This window comes from Mustela lutreola, chromosome 2 (genome assembly GCF_030435805.1).
Source record: "Mustela lutreola isolate mMusLut2 chromosome 2, mMusLut2.pri, whole genome shotgun sequence".
Lineage (NCBI taxonomy): Eukaryota > Metazoa > Chordata > Mammalia > Carnivora > Mustelidae > Mustela > Mustela lutreola.
The window spans coordinates 76,337,282-76,354,133 of NC_081291.1; the positions used below are offsets into that span (position 1 = coordinate 76,337,282).

The window sequence follows — 16,852 nt, forward strand, 5'->3', positions numbered from 1 at the left end:
GGCTGGGGGCCCGGCAGCGCCCCCCGCCCCCGGGACCGAACGGCCGCGGGGACTCGAAAGAAGAGGAAGAGGAACCCGAGGAGGGCTCGCCGAACCGGCCACCCGCTCCGAACTTGCCGGGGAAACTAGTGCGGAGGGAGGGGCCGGGGCCGGGGCCGCGGCGGGAGGAGGGGCGGCCGCAGCTGCATCCAGCCCCGTTGGCTTCCTTCCCAGCTCTCCTTCGCCTCCTCCTCTTCCTCCTGTATGAGTCAGGCATTTCCCGGGGATTTGGAGCAGCCACGCGCGGCCCGGGCGCCGGGAGCTGTAGCAGCAGCCGCCGCCGCCGCCGCCGCGCCAGGAGCTCCAGTGCCGGGGCCGCCACCGCGGCGGGCACCCGCGTTCCCGGCGCGCACGGACCATGGAGAGGGCGGCCCAAGGCGCAGACGGCGGCGGGGGCAGCAACAGCAGCAGCCGCAGCAGCAGCCGCGCCACCTCGGCGGGCTCCTCGCCCTCCTGCTCCCTGGCCGGCCGGGGGGTCTCCAGCCGGTCGGCGGTAGCGGGGTTCGGCGGCGGGGGCAGCCGGAGCAGCCCGGGCTCGGTGGCCGCTAGTCCGTCTGGAGGAGGTGGCCGCAGGAGGGAGCCGGCGCTCGAGGGCGTGCTCAGCAAATACACCAACCTCCTCCAGGGCTGGCAGAACAGGTAACGCGCCCGCCGCCCGCGCCACCGCGCGCCCCTCCCCGCGCGCCGCTCTCCGTGTCTGTGTGTGTGTGCGTGCGCGACTGTGCCACCGACCGAGCGGGAGCCTCCTCGGCGGGGGCTCTTCCTGCGCCCCGGCTCCTTTCCAGGTGCGGCGCCCGGCGTGGGGCGTGCTGTGACCCCACCCCAGCACCGCAGTGGCGGGGAAGGGGGGGCGAGAGCCCCGGTTTTCTTCTGCACCGGCACCTGCGGGGACTGGAGTGGCGGGAGGAGCCCGCTGGTCCCAGGGCCCTGCCTGCTAGCGGTTTCCCCGCACTCCTGAAGAATGGCTGAGGAAGGGAGGCGGGGGTGGGGGGTGGGGGGGTGTCGTGCTTTGTGCCTGACTGTAAAAGCTTTAATACAGCTTGTCCCATCAGAACAATACTCTCTGTAATATAGTTCCTTTACAACTTTAGTGTTTAAAAACACCACCACCACCGACAAAACCTTCCACTTATTGGGCGCTTTCCAGAGCGTGTGCTACCTCCTGCCCCGTCGGAGGCTTGAGACCTCCAATCTCTGCAACAGAAGTTTAGTTTAGTTTTTTAAATTTAAACAACCTCTCCCCCTTGGAAATAGACAGTTTGCTATTTAAATTGTTATTTCCCCCCGCTTTAGGTGCCCTTTGAAGTTCTTTGCTCACTCACTCACCCTCACAGTTGGGAAACCTAGTTATGACCAGGCGGAAGGATGGGGATGTCTAGGGAAGGGGCTCCCAGCGCACTTGTATTGGTGAAAATATGTGGGGCTCAATAGAGAGGATAGTGAGGAAGACTTGGATGGAGAAGATGTGGTGCTGCCACTTACAATTCTTTCCTCCTTCCTTCCTTCCTTTCTTCCTTTTTTATAAATACTTGTTTTTCAAAAACAAGCCAGAGGGAGATACAAACGTCCATGCAAGAGGAATGGGGATTTTTGGAGAGTTTGTTGATTAGATCTTTTGTTCTGCTCTTAATAGCCCTTGGATCTTAGGACTTGGGGTTCTTAAAAGGATGCTTGTGGAGTTTGAACCTCACCCTGGAGACTCTTGCTTCTCTCTGCTGATTAGACTAGATTCCTTGGTGCTCTCTCCCTGCAGATGGATTGGAAACGTTCAGATTGCTTCCAGCTGAAACTTTGATCAGGCAGGTATTTACAGGAAACTCAACTAGGAGGAAGATGACTCCCTAAGTATGGACACTGAGTTGTTTCTGTACAGATACTAGAGACAGAGAACTTTCTGAGTCACCTGGGTTTCCTCGGAGATCTGCTACTATGTCAGTGGAAGTTGCACTGTAACTTTTGAACCCTTTTATTTCTCAAAATAGACCTGCTGTGTGCTGTTGCCTCTCCTTTTCCTCCTTCAGTTTTTGAAAGCTGAAAAAGAACAGGTAGAGTGGGTAGAATGAGGGAGACATGAGATGACTAAATCTGATTTCAGTTCTTGGTAATCGTGCTGTATTGGTGACAGCGTCTGTTTTGTGTGTTGGGCAGTCACTTTAAGTGCTCTTGCTCTCTCTCTCTCTCTCTCTCTTTTTACAAGTAGCTTATGAGGCCAACAGAGATTTTACCCTGGATTACAGTTGTTTCACTTGGGGACGTATTTTACCTGCAATGCATATTAAAGGATTTGCTCTTTGCTGTGGATTTAGGAGGAATTGGAGTCACTCATGCTTTTGTATAATTTTAAATCCACTGGGGTATTTAGGTTATGCCAGATCAGGAAGAGGCAAAACTGATGATAATAATAGTAGGAATAATAATAGCGATGTGATTGCAGGCTGTGTAGGTGAAATGCGCCGCATACACTGGTGAGGTCTTATCTTTGTTGAGTTTGTTTACTGTGGTCTATAGCTGCCAGTGTTTCTTCTTAATCCCAGTACACTCATGATTTTCTCAGTAACCACTGACTCCCAGAGCATTGTCTCTTTCTAATGGTTAATATCTCAGTGGCCAGGTCTTTGTTCCCCACATCTGTGTTCTCTGAACTGTGGCCGAGGGTCCATTAGTGGTCTGGAGAGGATTTGTGATGATTCAGTGATTGCACATTTTTTTCCTTCTCAAGGAGAGGTCTGGAACAGTGAAAAGGAAAAGAGAAGAAGAGAAAGAATACATTCACTTGTTCATGAGTTTGTTTATTCAGAGACTAAATTTATCGAGCACCTACTATGTGCTAGGCACTGTTCTAAGGGCTGGAGCTCTTCCACTTGATTTTAGCCAAAAGGCCAAGAAGTGCTGAGCTGGAGCTATTCCAGTGTGCAGAGTGGACAGGCGTCTTCCCTTGAAGTAGTGCAGGGCATGCAGAATTAAGAGGAAGGAGTCCAGAGCTCCCTAGTCTAGGGGAATGCCTTGGTATAAACAGCGGGGTGACTCGATGCAAATTACCTTTGCTTTTGGACCTCATGGTATATTCTTTTGGCAGTACTTTTTAAGTTGCCTACAGTTCACCACAAATCTCCAGCCACGAAGTTCTTAGCTAGCATGTGTTTCCAGACTGCACCCTTCACCAGTTTCCAGAATGTGGTACCTATCACCCGAGAGCAGTTTTTATTCAAGTGTCCTCTTGCAGGACCTCATGTTGCTACAGAGTGTATATTCTAACACTCAGTGTCATTTTCTGCCACCATTCACTGGTAGCACCGCTTGGCCCTGTAGCCACTCCCCCAGGAAGGCAGTTTGGGGCGGAGCATAAGCAAGGTGATGGATAGAGAGGCTCCAGGAGAGAAGGCTGCATGCGGTGGGACACGCTCAAGTCAGAGAGTACATCCAGAGCACTTGGGCTCACACCTATGGGCTGAGGGAATGCAAAATAGATCAGAGCATGGTGAAAAGGTACACTGAGAAGACTCTATAATCATTACAGCTAAGGGAAAATATTTCCGGTATCACAGTAAGGTGTAGTTCTATAAGATGGTGTTAAAGAGGGAATGCATCCAAACAGATGAACAAAACAACTGCAGAAGTGGCAGGTGCTATGAAGATGAAAAAAATACAGTTGGCCTTGAACAACCAAGGGGTTAAGGGGACCGAACCCTGTACAGTCGAATATCCTATATAACTTTCAACTTCCCCAGAACTTAACTACTGATAGCTTACTGTCAGCCGAAAGCCGTACCAATATCATAAACAGTTGATGAACACATGTTTTGACTGTTATGTGTCTTATATATTACAATAAAGTAAGCTAGGGAAAAGAAAATGTTATTAAGGAAATTATAAGGAAGAGAAAATATACTTACGGTACAGCTGTATTTATGTAAAAAAAAAAATCTGTGTATTCCTGGACCTGCACAGTTCAAACCCCTGTTGTTCAAGGGTCAACTGTATTTAAAAAATGATGAGAAATAAGTATTTGTGGAAATGATTTGTGTGGATCTAGTGTCTTTACTGCTACTCATGTTTTAATCTAGAGAACTATCTGTTCACTCCTGTTTTGGTTTTCATAGGGAGTGAAGCAGAGGAAGAGTGAACCCCAAGAGCTAGGAGAGGCAGGCCAGTGCCAGGTTACACGGCACCCTGTAGGCCAGGGGAAGAATTCGAGGCTGTGTTCTGGTGGTCCAGAAGGATTTTAGGCGGAGAGATGACACATTTGGATTTGTGATTTAAAAAGTTCACTCCAGGGGTGTTTGGGTGGCTCAGTCAGTTAGGCATCTGCCTTCGGCTCAGGCTCAGATTGTGATCCCAGGGTCTTGGGATGGAGGCTCACGTTCAGCTCCCTGCTCACAGGGAGACTGCTTCTCCCTCTCCCTCTGCCTGCTGCTCCCCTCTGCTTGTGCTCTGTCTCTCCATCAAATAAATGAATAAAATCTTAAAAAAAAAAAAAAGTTCTCTCTGGGTACTATGTGGAGATGAGGTTTTCAAAGGGTCAGTCAGATAGGGAAGCAAGAGACCACTGACGAGCTCCTCGTGGGGGTCTAAACCGAGGACACCAGTGGCTTGCGCTTGGGGGACAGGGGAAGTGGAGGAACAGTACATTTTTGGGGTAGGGAGGCTAGAAATTGCTGATGGATTGGATGAGGAGGTGAGAGAGAGAGGGGAGCCAGGGAGAACTTTTGAGTTTGGAGCTCTGAGAGACTTGGGATGTTGAGGTGTTCTTTATAGAGATGAGGGTCACAGGGGAGGATAGGGGACAACCAGGAGTTCCCTTTGGGCTGTGTTCAGTTTGAGATGTCTACACCTAGTGAGAAATTGGCTATATGAACTCTAATTTGCCCTAAGGCTAATTTTAGTCTCACCCAAGAGAACTATTTTGGGTTTGCTCATAACAATAGGTGTTTGAGAAAGTAATTTCTAATTGGATCTAAAAGGTGGTATTTAAATACTTGAGGGTCCTTATTGCCATTCAGTTTTTATTATCTAGAGAAAAGAAGATATTACAAATATGAAACCCACCTCCTGTGTGTGTGTGTGTGTGAGAGAGAGAGAGAGAGAGAGATTAGTGGGGTTGTAAGAACTCTAAAGTATTAAAAGGCAAGGGGTGCCCTGGCTGACTCAGTCAGGTAAGCATCTGAGTCTCGATTTCAGCTCAGATCATGATCTCAGGGTCGTGAGATCGAACCCATTTGCTCAGCAAGGAGCCTGCTCGAGACTCTGCACCCCTCCCGCCTCACATGTGCACCCTCTCTCTCTCAAATACATAAATAACTCTTTAAAAAAATATTTAAAGGCAAGTCTTGAATAGAATAAGTAAGGTAGTATGAGCAAAATAACACCTCAGGCCAGCAGTAGACATTTATTTAGAACGTTAGGGGAGTGTGGACCCTGGGGCCAAACCCTGACGTCAGTATATAGCACACGTGTCATCTTAGGCCAGTTCCTTAATTGCTCTGGGCTTCTGTTTTCTCATCTCTTAAATGGAGAAAAGTTGTTACTCTTCTCATTAGTTCAGTGTGAAGATTATGTGAGGATACTGGTCTGTCAGTGGCTGAGAACAGTGCATAGCAAGATCTGGAGAACTGGAGGCTGATACTGGATCTTCAGTTGTCCCTCTTAAATGGATCCTTTCTGGTCCATCAAGTTCTTGGTTTATTTTCTGAATGCTGTGGTTACCCTGGGACTTCATTAACATAATTATCCCAGAGTTCTTTGGTGAGCATATGAGGATTTGGTTTTGAAGGCATCATTTTAAAACATGGAACCCAGCAAACATTTGCATCACTATGGCAAGTGGCTTACTCCCCTTCCCCAGCCTCAGATCCCCGTCTCCCTTCCCTGCTCAATTTTTCTCCATCATCACCACTGTCTGATACGCTCCATATTTTATTCTGGTCTCTGCACGGGATGTAAGCTCCCTGAGGACAGACAATAATTTGCTTTATTCACTGCTGTATCCCCAGTGTCTACAGCAGAGTCTGGCATGTAATAAGGGTTCAGTAGGTACTATCGAATAGCTAAGAGACTGAATGAATGACAGAGAAGAAGTTAAACCAGAGTTTACTTGTGTTTCAGCCAGTGTTAGCTACTGTTGTTGTAATTCTTGGTTCTCTGCCTGCTTTTATGGCCTTGTGGACTCCCAGAGTTCATAGGTCTTCTCATTTGCTCTGCTGTCTGCAAACTTTGGGTTTTATCTTCCGGGTCAGCAAGTCTGACTTACCTTGTGACACGCCCACCTTGACTTAGGGCCCACTACTGCTCACCTAGTGTGGGCCTTTAGTGGCCAAATACCTAGGGCTTGGTTTTGACCCGATCTGCATTAATGACATGCTTTGAGAATGCAGTGTTTAGCCTCTGGTTACGATTTTCCAGGGTTTTGGGGCTACTTGGCTCATTTAGAAAAGTTGAGGGGGCATAGATTAACTTTTAAAACCACTCTGAATTAAAATAAATGCTTTTTGAGTACTCTGCAAATTTTAGAGGCAGTTGGTGATACCAGAGTTGAAAAATCGCGGTTCTGGGTTTTATGTTCTTGCCCACATGTACTTAGAAAGTATTCACACATCTTGCTGTCTGGATTTCCAGATTGCTGTGAGCCTGTGTACTCAAATCCTTTAGGGACGCTGGATTACTTCACGGACAGTGATAATAAAGGGGTGGTTGCCTAGGTTACACAAGAGCATATAATGTGATTTATTCACTTATGGTTTACAATATTTAAATTGAGGATTTGCCTGAGTTAACCCCTCCCTATGGGATGCGCTCTTCCTCTCCCTTTTGAAAATTGTGTGTATCTGAGGAGATATACGCCAAATGGTGACCATGGTGGTGGGTGGTGGGTGATACTATTTCTCCTTTTCTTCCCCATTATTATTTTTTTTCCCTGAGGTGAACTTGTATCCATTCTGTAGTCTGAAAATTACAGAGGGGGAAAAATTTTCACCTATCTCTGAGTGACTAGTTTTTGAGAGTAAAGTTGAAGTTTAACATACATTCAGAAGAGTACACAACTTCTAAGTGTACAGAGTTCCATGGGTTTTTGTAAATGGGACATACCCAGATCAAGAACCAGCAGCCAGCCCCTTCCCGCCTCCCTTCCAGTCATTTCCCCCACTGGGCCTCCACTGTTGACTTGCAGCACCTTGCATGAGCTAGGCCTCTTGACTTTCTTATCGTACGGCATTGTGATCTTTTGTGCCAGGCACCTCACTCTTAACATGCTTGTAAGCCCCACCATGTTGCTGTGTATAATTGTAGTCTGCGTCCACTGCCGTTTGGAATTTCACCGTGTGGATATACTAAACGCACTGACATTGACCACAGATTGACCTCTTCCTGGGTTTTCCTTGCAAATAACACTGCTGTGTGGTTTGGAGAACATATGTATGCATTTCTCTGAGTGTATACCTAGGAGTGAGATCTTGTGTGACAGTCTTTGCAAGTGTCCAGCTTCTTAGAGGCTGCCAGAGGGTTTTACAAAGTGGTTGTGTCTGTTAACATTCCCACCAGAAGTGTATGAGGGTTCCAGGGGCTCCTCATCCTCAACCACACTTAATAGTGTCTCTTCTTGTTTTAGCCAGTCTGTTGGGTGGGTGGTGGCATCTGATTATGGTTTTAATTCCTTGACGACTAATGAAGTTTAACATCTTTTTGTGTGCCTTCTGGCCATTTGGATTTCACATTTCATGAGGTGCTGTGTAAATCCTTGACCATTTGTATACCGGGGTGTCTGCCTTTTTCATATTGACTTGGAAAAGTTCTTTATATATTCCAGATATGAGTTTGTTGATGGGTATATGTACACGGGCAAGTGGGTACCACATAGAGAGAGCAGATATCTTCACTTGTGGTTTGTTTTGTCATCTCTTTGCCATGTTTGTCTTGATAAACACAAATTTTAAATTTTAATATAGTCACATTAAAAATTTTTTTCCTGGGGTGCCTGGGTGGCTCAGTCGGTTAAGCATCTGCCTTTGGATCAGGTCATGATCCCAGGGTCCTGGGATTGAGCCCCGCGTTGGGCTCCCTGCTCAGCGGGGAGCCTGCTTCCCTTCCCCCTCTGCTCCTCCTCTCTGCTCGAGTTCCCGCTTTCTCTCTCTATAATAAATAAATAAAATCTTAAAAAAATAAAATTTTTTTGCTTTATGATTAGTTCTTTTTGAGTCCTGTTTAGGAAATCTTTGCCTAATCCACAGTCTTGAGGCTGATCTCTGATGTATTCTTTCAAGGGAAAAAAAAAAACTAACCCTTTTATTAATTTGAATATTTCTTAAAAGTTTGAATTGAAGGGTGTGGACACCTGGCAGAAACAATCCTGGACTTAAGGCTCCCAATCTGTATTAGTTTCATATGGCTGTTGTAACAAATGACAACAAATGTGGAGGCTCCCAACAACAGACATTTATTTTCTCACGGCTCTGGAGGCCAGAAGTCTGAAGTTAGTTCCACTGGGCCAAAATCAAGGTCTTGGCAGGCCCACGCTTTCACCAGATACTGTAAGGGACAATTAATTTCTTGCTTCCTCCAGCTTCTGGTGGCTGCCGGCATTCCTTGGCTCATAAGGCCTCATTCCAGGTTCTGCCCCTGCCTCTGCATTGCCCTCTCCTCTGTGTGTGTCAGGTCTCCCTCTTCCTTCCTCTTGGAAGGACTCCTGTGACTGCATTTAGGGCCCACCCAGATCATCCAGGATAATCTCCCCATTTAAAAATCCTTTCTTGAATCATGGGTGCCATAAGCACTGTAACGGAACACTCGCAGTTTCCAGGGATTAGGACGTGGATGACGTGGGGGTCAGGTTTGGCATGCACAGCCTCCACAGAGTGGTAATAGTTCTGAATCTCTCTTGTCTCCCTTCCCCATCCACCTTTCCCACCCTTCCCTGGTTGCCATGGTGACAGCCGTCTCTGTCCTGAAATGGTTGCTGTCATGACTGAAGTTGGCTGGTCAGGAAGGGTTGGTGGATTCATTCATCTCTGTCTGCTAGACAGACCCTGTAGGCAAATGCAAGGTAGGCATTATTGTAAAGGAAACTCTTGGAGCAAACCCAACTGGCTTTCATGGGCAAATGAGACTTTCTCTGGGCTTTCTGTAAATACCCTTGAGTAATCACCTTGGAAGTAGAAGTAAGTATACAAGTAATAATCTGTGTCTTCCATTTTGTCATCTGAATGACTCATTAGCCTGAGGACTTTTGTTTTTTAAAAGTGTAATTAAATACAGTAAGAGACCCTGGGTCTCAGGTGTTCTGTTTGATGAATTTTGACAATTGTACCATGTAAGCGCTGCTTCAGAAAGTACAGAACATTCTCTGATCCACTCCCCTCCACCCCAGTTTCCCTGTGCTCCTTGCCAGTCAGTTCTCCTTCCCCTGCAATCTGTTTCTGATTTTTATTGCCATGAATTAGTTTGGTCCATTCTTGGGTTTCATATAGAGGGACCCATACAGGATATTCTTTTAGGAGTCTGGTTTATTTCGGTCAGCCTGATGTTCTGAGATTTCTCCATGATGCATATCTATCAGTAGATTATAATTTTGTTGTTGTTGTCGTCGAGTAATCTGACATTCCGGGGTTATACCACAGTTTATCCTTTCTCTTGTTGGGGGGCATTTGGGCTGTTTCCCGTTTTTGACTATTACCAATAAAACTGTTGTATGTTGTAAGCCTTTGTGTGGACACGTGCTTTTATTTCTCGGGTGAATGTCCTAGAGAAGGGAATTGCAGGGTCATAGGATGGGGCATGGAGAAACTCCCAGAGTGTTCTCCAGAGAGGCTGAAGCATTTCCCACTCCACCAGCCCTGTTGGAACGAATGGGTTGCTCTGCATCTCAGCCAGCTTCTGAGAGGGCCACCTGTGGGAGCACAGGGTAATGAAGTGGTTAGACCTCCTTGCCATTCCAGCTTAGCCTCTTCTTTTTTTGGCGAGGTGACCTTGGACAAGTCACTTAGCTCTTCTAGCCCTGGCTTGCTCATCAGTGCAAAGACTGTAACCTTGTAGTGCCTTTGTGAGGCTGTCACAGGCAGTCTAGTGGAGTGGGTAGTGCTCTGTCCGTCCTCGGTGAAAGTTTGTCTACTGGGAGTCCTATATTTTAGACCAATGGGTAATTTTGTGGAACTATGGGGACGAGCTGGTTGTGGTTTTAGACCCCAACCTTAGCAAATAGGCAGGTTTTTCTAAGCCCTTTCTCCTTTGCACGGGGACCTAGGTGACAAATTATTTGATTTGTCTCCTGGATGACTGTGTTCCTTTCCTACGGAGCCTGGGATTCCTCAGAGCCTGCTCTAGTGGACAGTTGTTTGAAAACCCTGGGAAAAAGAAGAGATGCAGCCTTTGTGTCCCAAAAGGAGGTTTGAAGCGATTGCTCCGGAAATGTGGGAGGCTTTTTGCTGCTCTGCCTGGCTCCTGCCTGATGTGATTTGGGGCCAGGCCAAGACAGAATTAACAAGAAAACCATCCAGAATGTGATTTTTGATAACCCAGACTGGATCGAACATGGACACAACCCAGAAAGAAAGTGCTTTATTTGTGCCTCGTGCAGTGACATCAATAATTACGATAAAATTAGGAAACATTATACACAGTCCTGTGGCAAGCCTATTCTCTGAAGGTCAAAGGAGGCATTTGAGCCATGAATAACCTTTTCATGTTGTGCTATAGTTTTCAGAGGGCTGTTTATGTTTTCATGTGGTTAGGTCCCTTCCTTTAAATATTTTGATGAAAATACAACAAGTCGAAGGGCGACCGGCATCAGTTTTCAATGACTCTTTTCTAGAATGTGTTGAGTGTTTATCTGCAAAGCCAGTTATGTGATCAGTGGAGCAGTGGAGAACTGTGGGATTAGGACTGCCTTGGAAGCAGTAGGATTTACGTTCTCCCACGTGTGGGGAGACCTGGGGTTCCATCTGAGCCACTTGTTCAGGGGAATCAAATGGGTTTGGTGATGGAGATAGAAGACCCTCAAACCGTTCTGCAGTGGTCAGTCTGTCCGAGGCGTGGGGTGGGGGCACGCTGCTAACGACACAATGGAAACCTCTGCCACAGTTTTCCGGGGTGTCTTGGTTATGAAGTGGAATCTGGACGGACTCGGGAAACTTGCCAAATCCTGAGTAGGCAGGCAGTATCAGCCCCCAGATGTACTCCTCTTCACTTGTAATTAGGCCTGCTGGAATGTTCACACCCCGCGTATTTGTGGGACACCTTTTGTGTGTGTGCCAAATGCCAGGTGAGACGCTGAGGACACAGGAATGAGAAACACAGGCCAGATTTTGAGGAGCCGACCGCCTAAAGCAGGGGTGGGAAAACTCTTCCTTTGAAGGCCGGGTAGTTAATATTTCAGGCTTCGTGGGCTCTCCAGTCTCCGTGGCAACTCTGCAATGCTCCCGTGGCAAACAAGTGGGTGCGTCTGTGTTCCAACAAAACTTTATTTACGAAAACAGGTGGTGGGCTGGATTTAGCCTGTGGGATGGAGTTTGACCATCCCTGCTCTAAAATGACACCCGGCCCCTTAATCAAGTAGTGGAGGACGGGTTCTGTGGTCCTGGGCCTGGGCTTGAGTCCTGCCTCAGCTCTTTCCTACCTGCTTGATTTTGAACAAGCTGTAACAACCTCTCCATGTGTGCCTCTGTTTCTTTACCTGTGAAATGGGAGTGATAGAGCATCCATGTCCTAGGGTCGTTGGGGTCGTCTGAGAAGCTGTGTGTGAAGGGCTGAGAACAGCAACTGGCAAGCTGTGGGTAGCGTACAGCTGGGGACTCTCCCGTCAGGGAAACACCCAGCAGTGAGAATGCCAGCTCTGCCTGGGGATGGAGGGAAGGAGGTGGGAGAGCAAGACCCAGAATGTTGACGAGACGGCTTCATCCCGCAGATGGGAGTCCAGGGCGGGCTTCCCTGGGAGGAGGCTTTCTGAGGATCAAGGTTTGGAAGCAGGACGGAGGAGAAGGTAGGTTTGTGTGGCTGCAGTGCGGGTTGTGGGGTGCGACCAGAGGTGAGGCTGTAGGAGGCTACTGCATGAAGGACCTCTTATGTGGCTGAGAGACCCCAGATCGTAAGCTGTCAGTGTTACTGGAAGGAGTACATTTGTGGGTCCAGGAAGCATCAGATTTTACATCTGTTATTAAGTTGAACCCTTCAAAGGAGATGGGGGTAATGCAGATCTGTCCATTCTCTCCTCCTCCTGTTGTCACAGAACACCAGGGTCTAGCTAGATGCACAGTTGTCCCCGAGAAAACTATATTTGCATCCTTCATTTCCCTCTCAGCTAGGGATAACCATGTGATTATATTCTAAACATAAGCAGAGTTCTCACAAACTAGTCTTCTGGAAGTGTCTTTGGACCATTCCTTTTTTTTTTCCTTTGCTCTTGGAATATAGACATATGGCTGCAACTGGAATACAGACGTGGTGGCTGGAATTCCAGCAGCCATCTTGAGACTTGAGGTGACTGAGATGAAGGCCATCAGGACAGAAGAGACTTGGCCTCTGACAATTCTGTTGGTCAGAGCCACCTCACAAATCTTGGGCTGCCTGCCACTGGACTTTTCCATGATAGGGAGAATAAGCATTTTCTGAAAGCCACGATTCACAGCTAGATCTAACCTTAACTGATGCAGGTAGAATTTCTGTTCCCCAGATGAAGAAACGGAGGCATATATTGACTCACAGTCATTATGTGTTGCACAGTCAGAAAGTAAATTGTGTCACACAGTCAGTAAGTAAGTTGCGGAGCCACAATATGTCTGACTCCAAAGTGTGTTTTCTTTCTGTCACTCTGGAAAGAACTTGGAGATCTCCAACCCCCTCATTTCATGGATGAGATCACGGAGGGCTTTGCCTTAGGGTAGACCTGTACCAGCTTATTTCGCCTGGAGATAATCATTATTGTGTTTTATCCCTCACTCTTGCTCTCCTGCTGTGGCCTTCCCGAAGAAGGGGCGTTGTGGTTTAATGAGTGGTTTTGTTTCCCTCCCACGGGCAGAATCTCTTTCTGTGAGTAGTTGATGTCTGGTGGTCCTTTTCAGGTCCAGGTCAGGAAGCATCACTGCTTCAGGGCCATGTTCACAGCCTTCACAATCCTTCTTAGTAATGACTTTGCTTGCTCGTCCTGTCTTTTCTTCACCTGGGCTTTTAGGGCTGATGGAGGGGGGCTCCTTGGCCCTTTGGCTTTTGTAAGAACTGGCAGATGAATGTTGATTTACACAGAAGCCTCCAGGTTCATTAAGCTGAGTGTGTGCACTTTGGCTGAAAGGGGTCACATGTCAGATTCTTGTGTACCTGAGTCCCACTGTATTACTAATACCTTAAAAATGGGCCTCCCGACCCTCTTGGCTAACCGCACAGCACACAACTTTTCTGTGTGCATGTTCCAGCTGACTCATTCAGTGGATGGGTCCCTAACAAGTTGAAGCACTGTCCAGAGAGCTCTGTTGCACGTTTATTCTACAGCAGCTCACGTTTATGTTGCTCTTTGGACTAGCAACATGCTTCGCGTTAATTTTTATGAGCCTGGCTGGTGTGCGCTGTTTGCTTTTTTATGAGAAGTCCGCCATTGCTACCTTGGCCCAAAGTGTGTTTTAACACTCTTGGAGTCACTTAGTTAATTCATAGATTCCCGTAACTGAAGTATTTCTGTCAAATGTCCATCTTCAAAATTCCTTTAGAGTCCGTGGAAATTCAGGAAGATAGTGTAAAAGAATGGCCCAAACGCCAGGGCTTCCTCACGCTTGAGTAAGAAAAATAGGCCATTTTTACAGGGTAGACTTAGAGATGCTTCAGAAAATCTTCATGTTAAAGGAAGAGGACCCAACTTACGTGCATGAAGTCAAGTTTGAGTCTGGATAGTGTTTTTGAACAAAAGCAAAGCGTGACCTCACTTGGAGGAGGCTAAGTTGTAGTTATTCGTGTCGTGGAATTGTTTGAATTTCTGTTTATCTAAACACTTGCTTCCTTTTCCTTTGTAGCATTGGAGCACTTACCGGTATTTTTAGTGGTTTTTTTTTTGTTTGTTTGTTTGTTTCCGTCTTCATTTTTGCTTTGTTTTTGAGTTTGAAACTATAAATTCCCTTCATATCATACAAAGTGTACATTTTGCAACTATTAAATAGAACTCGTGATCTGATATTTTCTTTTCCTACAAATGATAGTGTTATGACAACTGGAAAATTTGTATAAGGTCTGTAAGTAATAGTACTGTATCCTTGTAAATTATTTGATTTTAGTAGTCGTACACCGAAGTTTTTAGGGGTCAAGGGGCATTTGTTGCAACTTACTCTCAAGAGACATATATATGGTGATAAAACAACTGTAGTAAGATGTTAATAGTTCTTTAGCAGTAAGTAATTCTTTGTACTATTATGACTTTTCTTTTTTTTGCATTTAATTAATTTTATTTTTTATTTTTTTAATAAACATATAATGTATTTTTATCCCCAGGGATACAAGTGTGTGAATCACCAGGTTTACACACTTCACAGCACTCACCATAGCACATACCCTCCCCAATGTCCATAACCCCACCCCCCTCTCCCGAGGCCCCCCGCCAACCCTCAATTTGTTTTGTGAGATTAAGAGTCTCTTATGGTTTGTCTCCCTCCCCATCCCATCTTGTTTCATTTATTCTTTTCCTACCCCCCAAATCCCCCATGTTGCATCTCCTATTATGACTTTTTTATTAACTTTGAAATTATATTAAAAAGTTAACAAAAATTCCTTCGGTCTATTTTAAAAAACAAGGCTATGGGGCATGAAGAATATACTTCCTGGATGAATGTAGCATGTATCTAATGATTAATAAAGCTGATGAATCCTTTCTTCTTTAAGGCTGGTCTCCTAAAGTGGCTGGTGGGGTATCCATTCTGGAACGCTTATTGCAGACCAGTTTAGAAGATGCTTCAGGTGTGGTAAATTAGACCATTCAGTATGATGAAATTGAATTTGTTGGTGGCTGTGAGCAGGTACCATTAAACTTCGTAAATCTGGCATGTTTGCAAGCTTACCAAAAGACCATGAAACCAAAGGTGTGGGAGATCAGTGTTTTGATCCGTTCCCTGTTTAGTCATTTTAGCTAATCTCAATGTCAAGCAGTTTTGTCATCTATAAACCGTCTGGAGTGGGAAGCATATTGCTTGTTCCCCATTATTCCAATATTAGGAAAATGAGAACGAATTATCATTTATATGCATTTTTAAACCTACAACTTTTTAATGTAATTTTACTGTCTAGAATTATGGTGATACCTGTTTTAAAATTGCCTGTAAAGTATTTGTTGAATAAAGAGGACACTGTCTTGGGAATTTTTGTGTGGTAATGGGCCAGTTTCTGAGAGCAGCCTCTGCCGTACCCTTGGTGGCCCTACAGCTGAAGACTTTGGGACTCGAAGTCAGTTCAAGTATTTCCTCGGGATCAAGCCGGCAGACATTTGTAGTTGAACCATAGTCAGTGGCCTCTTGGAGTCTAAGGTTCATGGGGTGGTCCCCTGGTGGAGGAGGTCTGCCTTGTCAGTGTTCTCAGCATCTTGGAAGCATTTTGCTCTCTCTTTCTAAAAAACCAGAGTTATCCTCTGTCACTTCTCTGTGCTCTGGGAGATCAGATGGGTGCTCTCCATGGAGCCCCAGCAGCATGAGCTTTCCCACTGACCAGGCTGGATGGTAGCAATATGCTTCCTGAGAGGCCCTGCAGATGGGCTGCTCAGAAAGGACCAGATTTCTTTTCTTGTTATATAGTCACAGCGGTGGCAAGAGCTTATAAACCTAACCCTGATAACCTTGTCATTCCCGCCTCTCTGAATTGCAATAAGAGAAAGCAAAGAGCAGAACAAGGAAAACTCACAGTTTCAGAGGGTCGGGAAGAAGGCCGGCCATCTAATGTACCAAGTTGATGGGGTTTTATTCCCACTTCCATTCTTGGTCGGGCTAGCACTGCCATTCCCAGCCAGTGCCCGTCGAGACAGTACGCTAGGGACAGCAGAGGAATTTCTTCATTTGTAAGATGAGGCTACAGAGAGTACCTACCTTGTAAGTACCCCCGTGAGGGTTAAGTTAAACGAGTTAGTATGTGTGAAGGGCAAGGGCCAGTGTGTGGCTCATTTGTCATCCGTCACCTCACAGAGCATCTTATGTAGCCATAGAAGCACGGCTTACCTCTTTGTGATGTGTGTTGTTAAATGTGTTCTCGCTTACTAAAAAAACAGATGTTTTTCCCCGTTTCATAGGTTGCCCTTCCGCTGTGTTGATTGTGTTCTTTGATGCACAAAACTTTTTTAAAAATTTGGAGTAGTCCCATCTATTTTTGCTTTTGTTGCTTGTGCTTCTGGTGCGATATCCAAGAAATCACTGCCAACTCCAAGGTCAGGAAGTTTTCTCTTCTGCTTGCTTCTAGGTGTGTTACCGTTTTATGTCTTAGTCCATTTTTTGTACATGGTTTAAGTTAAGGACTCAACCTCATTCTTTTGCATATGGACGTCTGGTTTTCTCAACACCATTTGTCCTTTTCCAGTTAGGTATTTTTGGAATTCTTGTCAAAGATCATTTGACTATACATGTGATCAGATAACACGTGGGCTCTCTATTCTGTTGCATTGGTCTACTTGTCTATCTTTATGCTGGTGCCATACTCTTTTGATTACTGTAGCTTTGCTTTGAATGCTTTTTCTTTTTTCTTTTTTTTTTAATTAAAGAGAGAGAGAGCATGAACAGTGGGGAGATACAGAGGAAGAGGGAGAAACAGTTTGCCCTCTGAGCAGGGAGCGTGATGTTACATTTGATCCCAGGACTCTGAGATCATGACCTCAGCT

At 46.1% G+C, this 16,852-nt stretch overlaps 1 protein-coding gene across 2 annotated transcripts in view; it reads left to right on the forward strand.

Moving 5' to 3' along the window:
* Positions 1–291: 291 nt before the first annotated feature.
* OSBPL10 (oxysterol binding protein like 10) overlaps positions 292–16,852 on the forward strand; it is a 327,328-nt gene continuing 310,767 nt past the window's right edge. For both annotated transcript variants that reach the window (XM_059162392.1, XM_059162393.1), the window contains exon 1: positions 292–678. In XM_059162392.1, the coding sequence (XP_059018375.1) occupies positions 398–678 (281 nt within the window). In that variant the 5' untranslated portion in view covers positions 292–397. The remainder of the gene's footprint in view (positions 679–16,852) is intronic.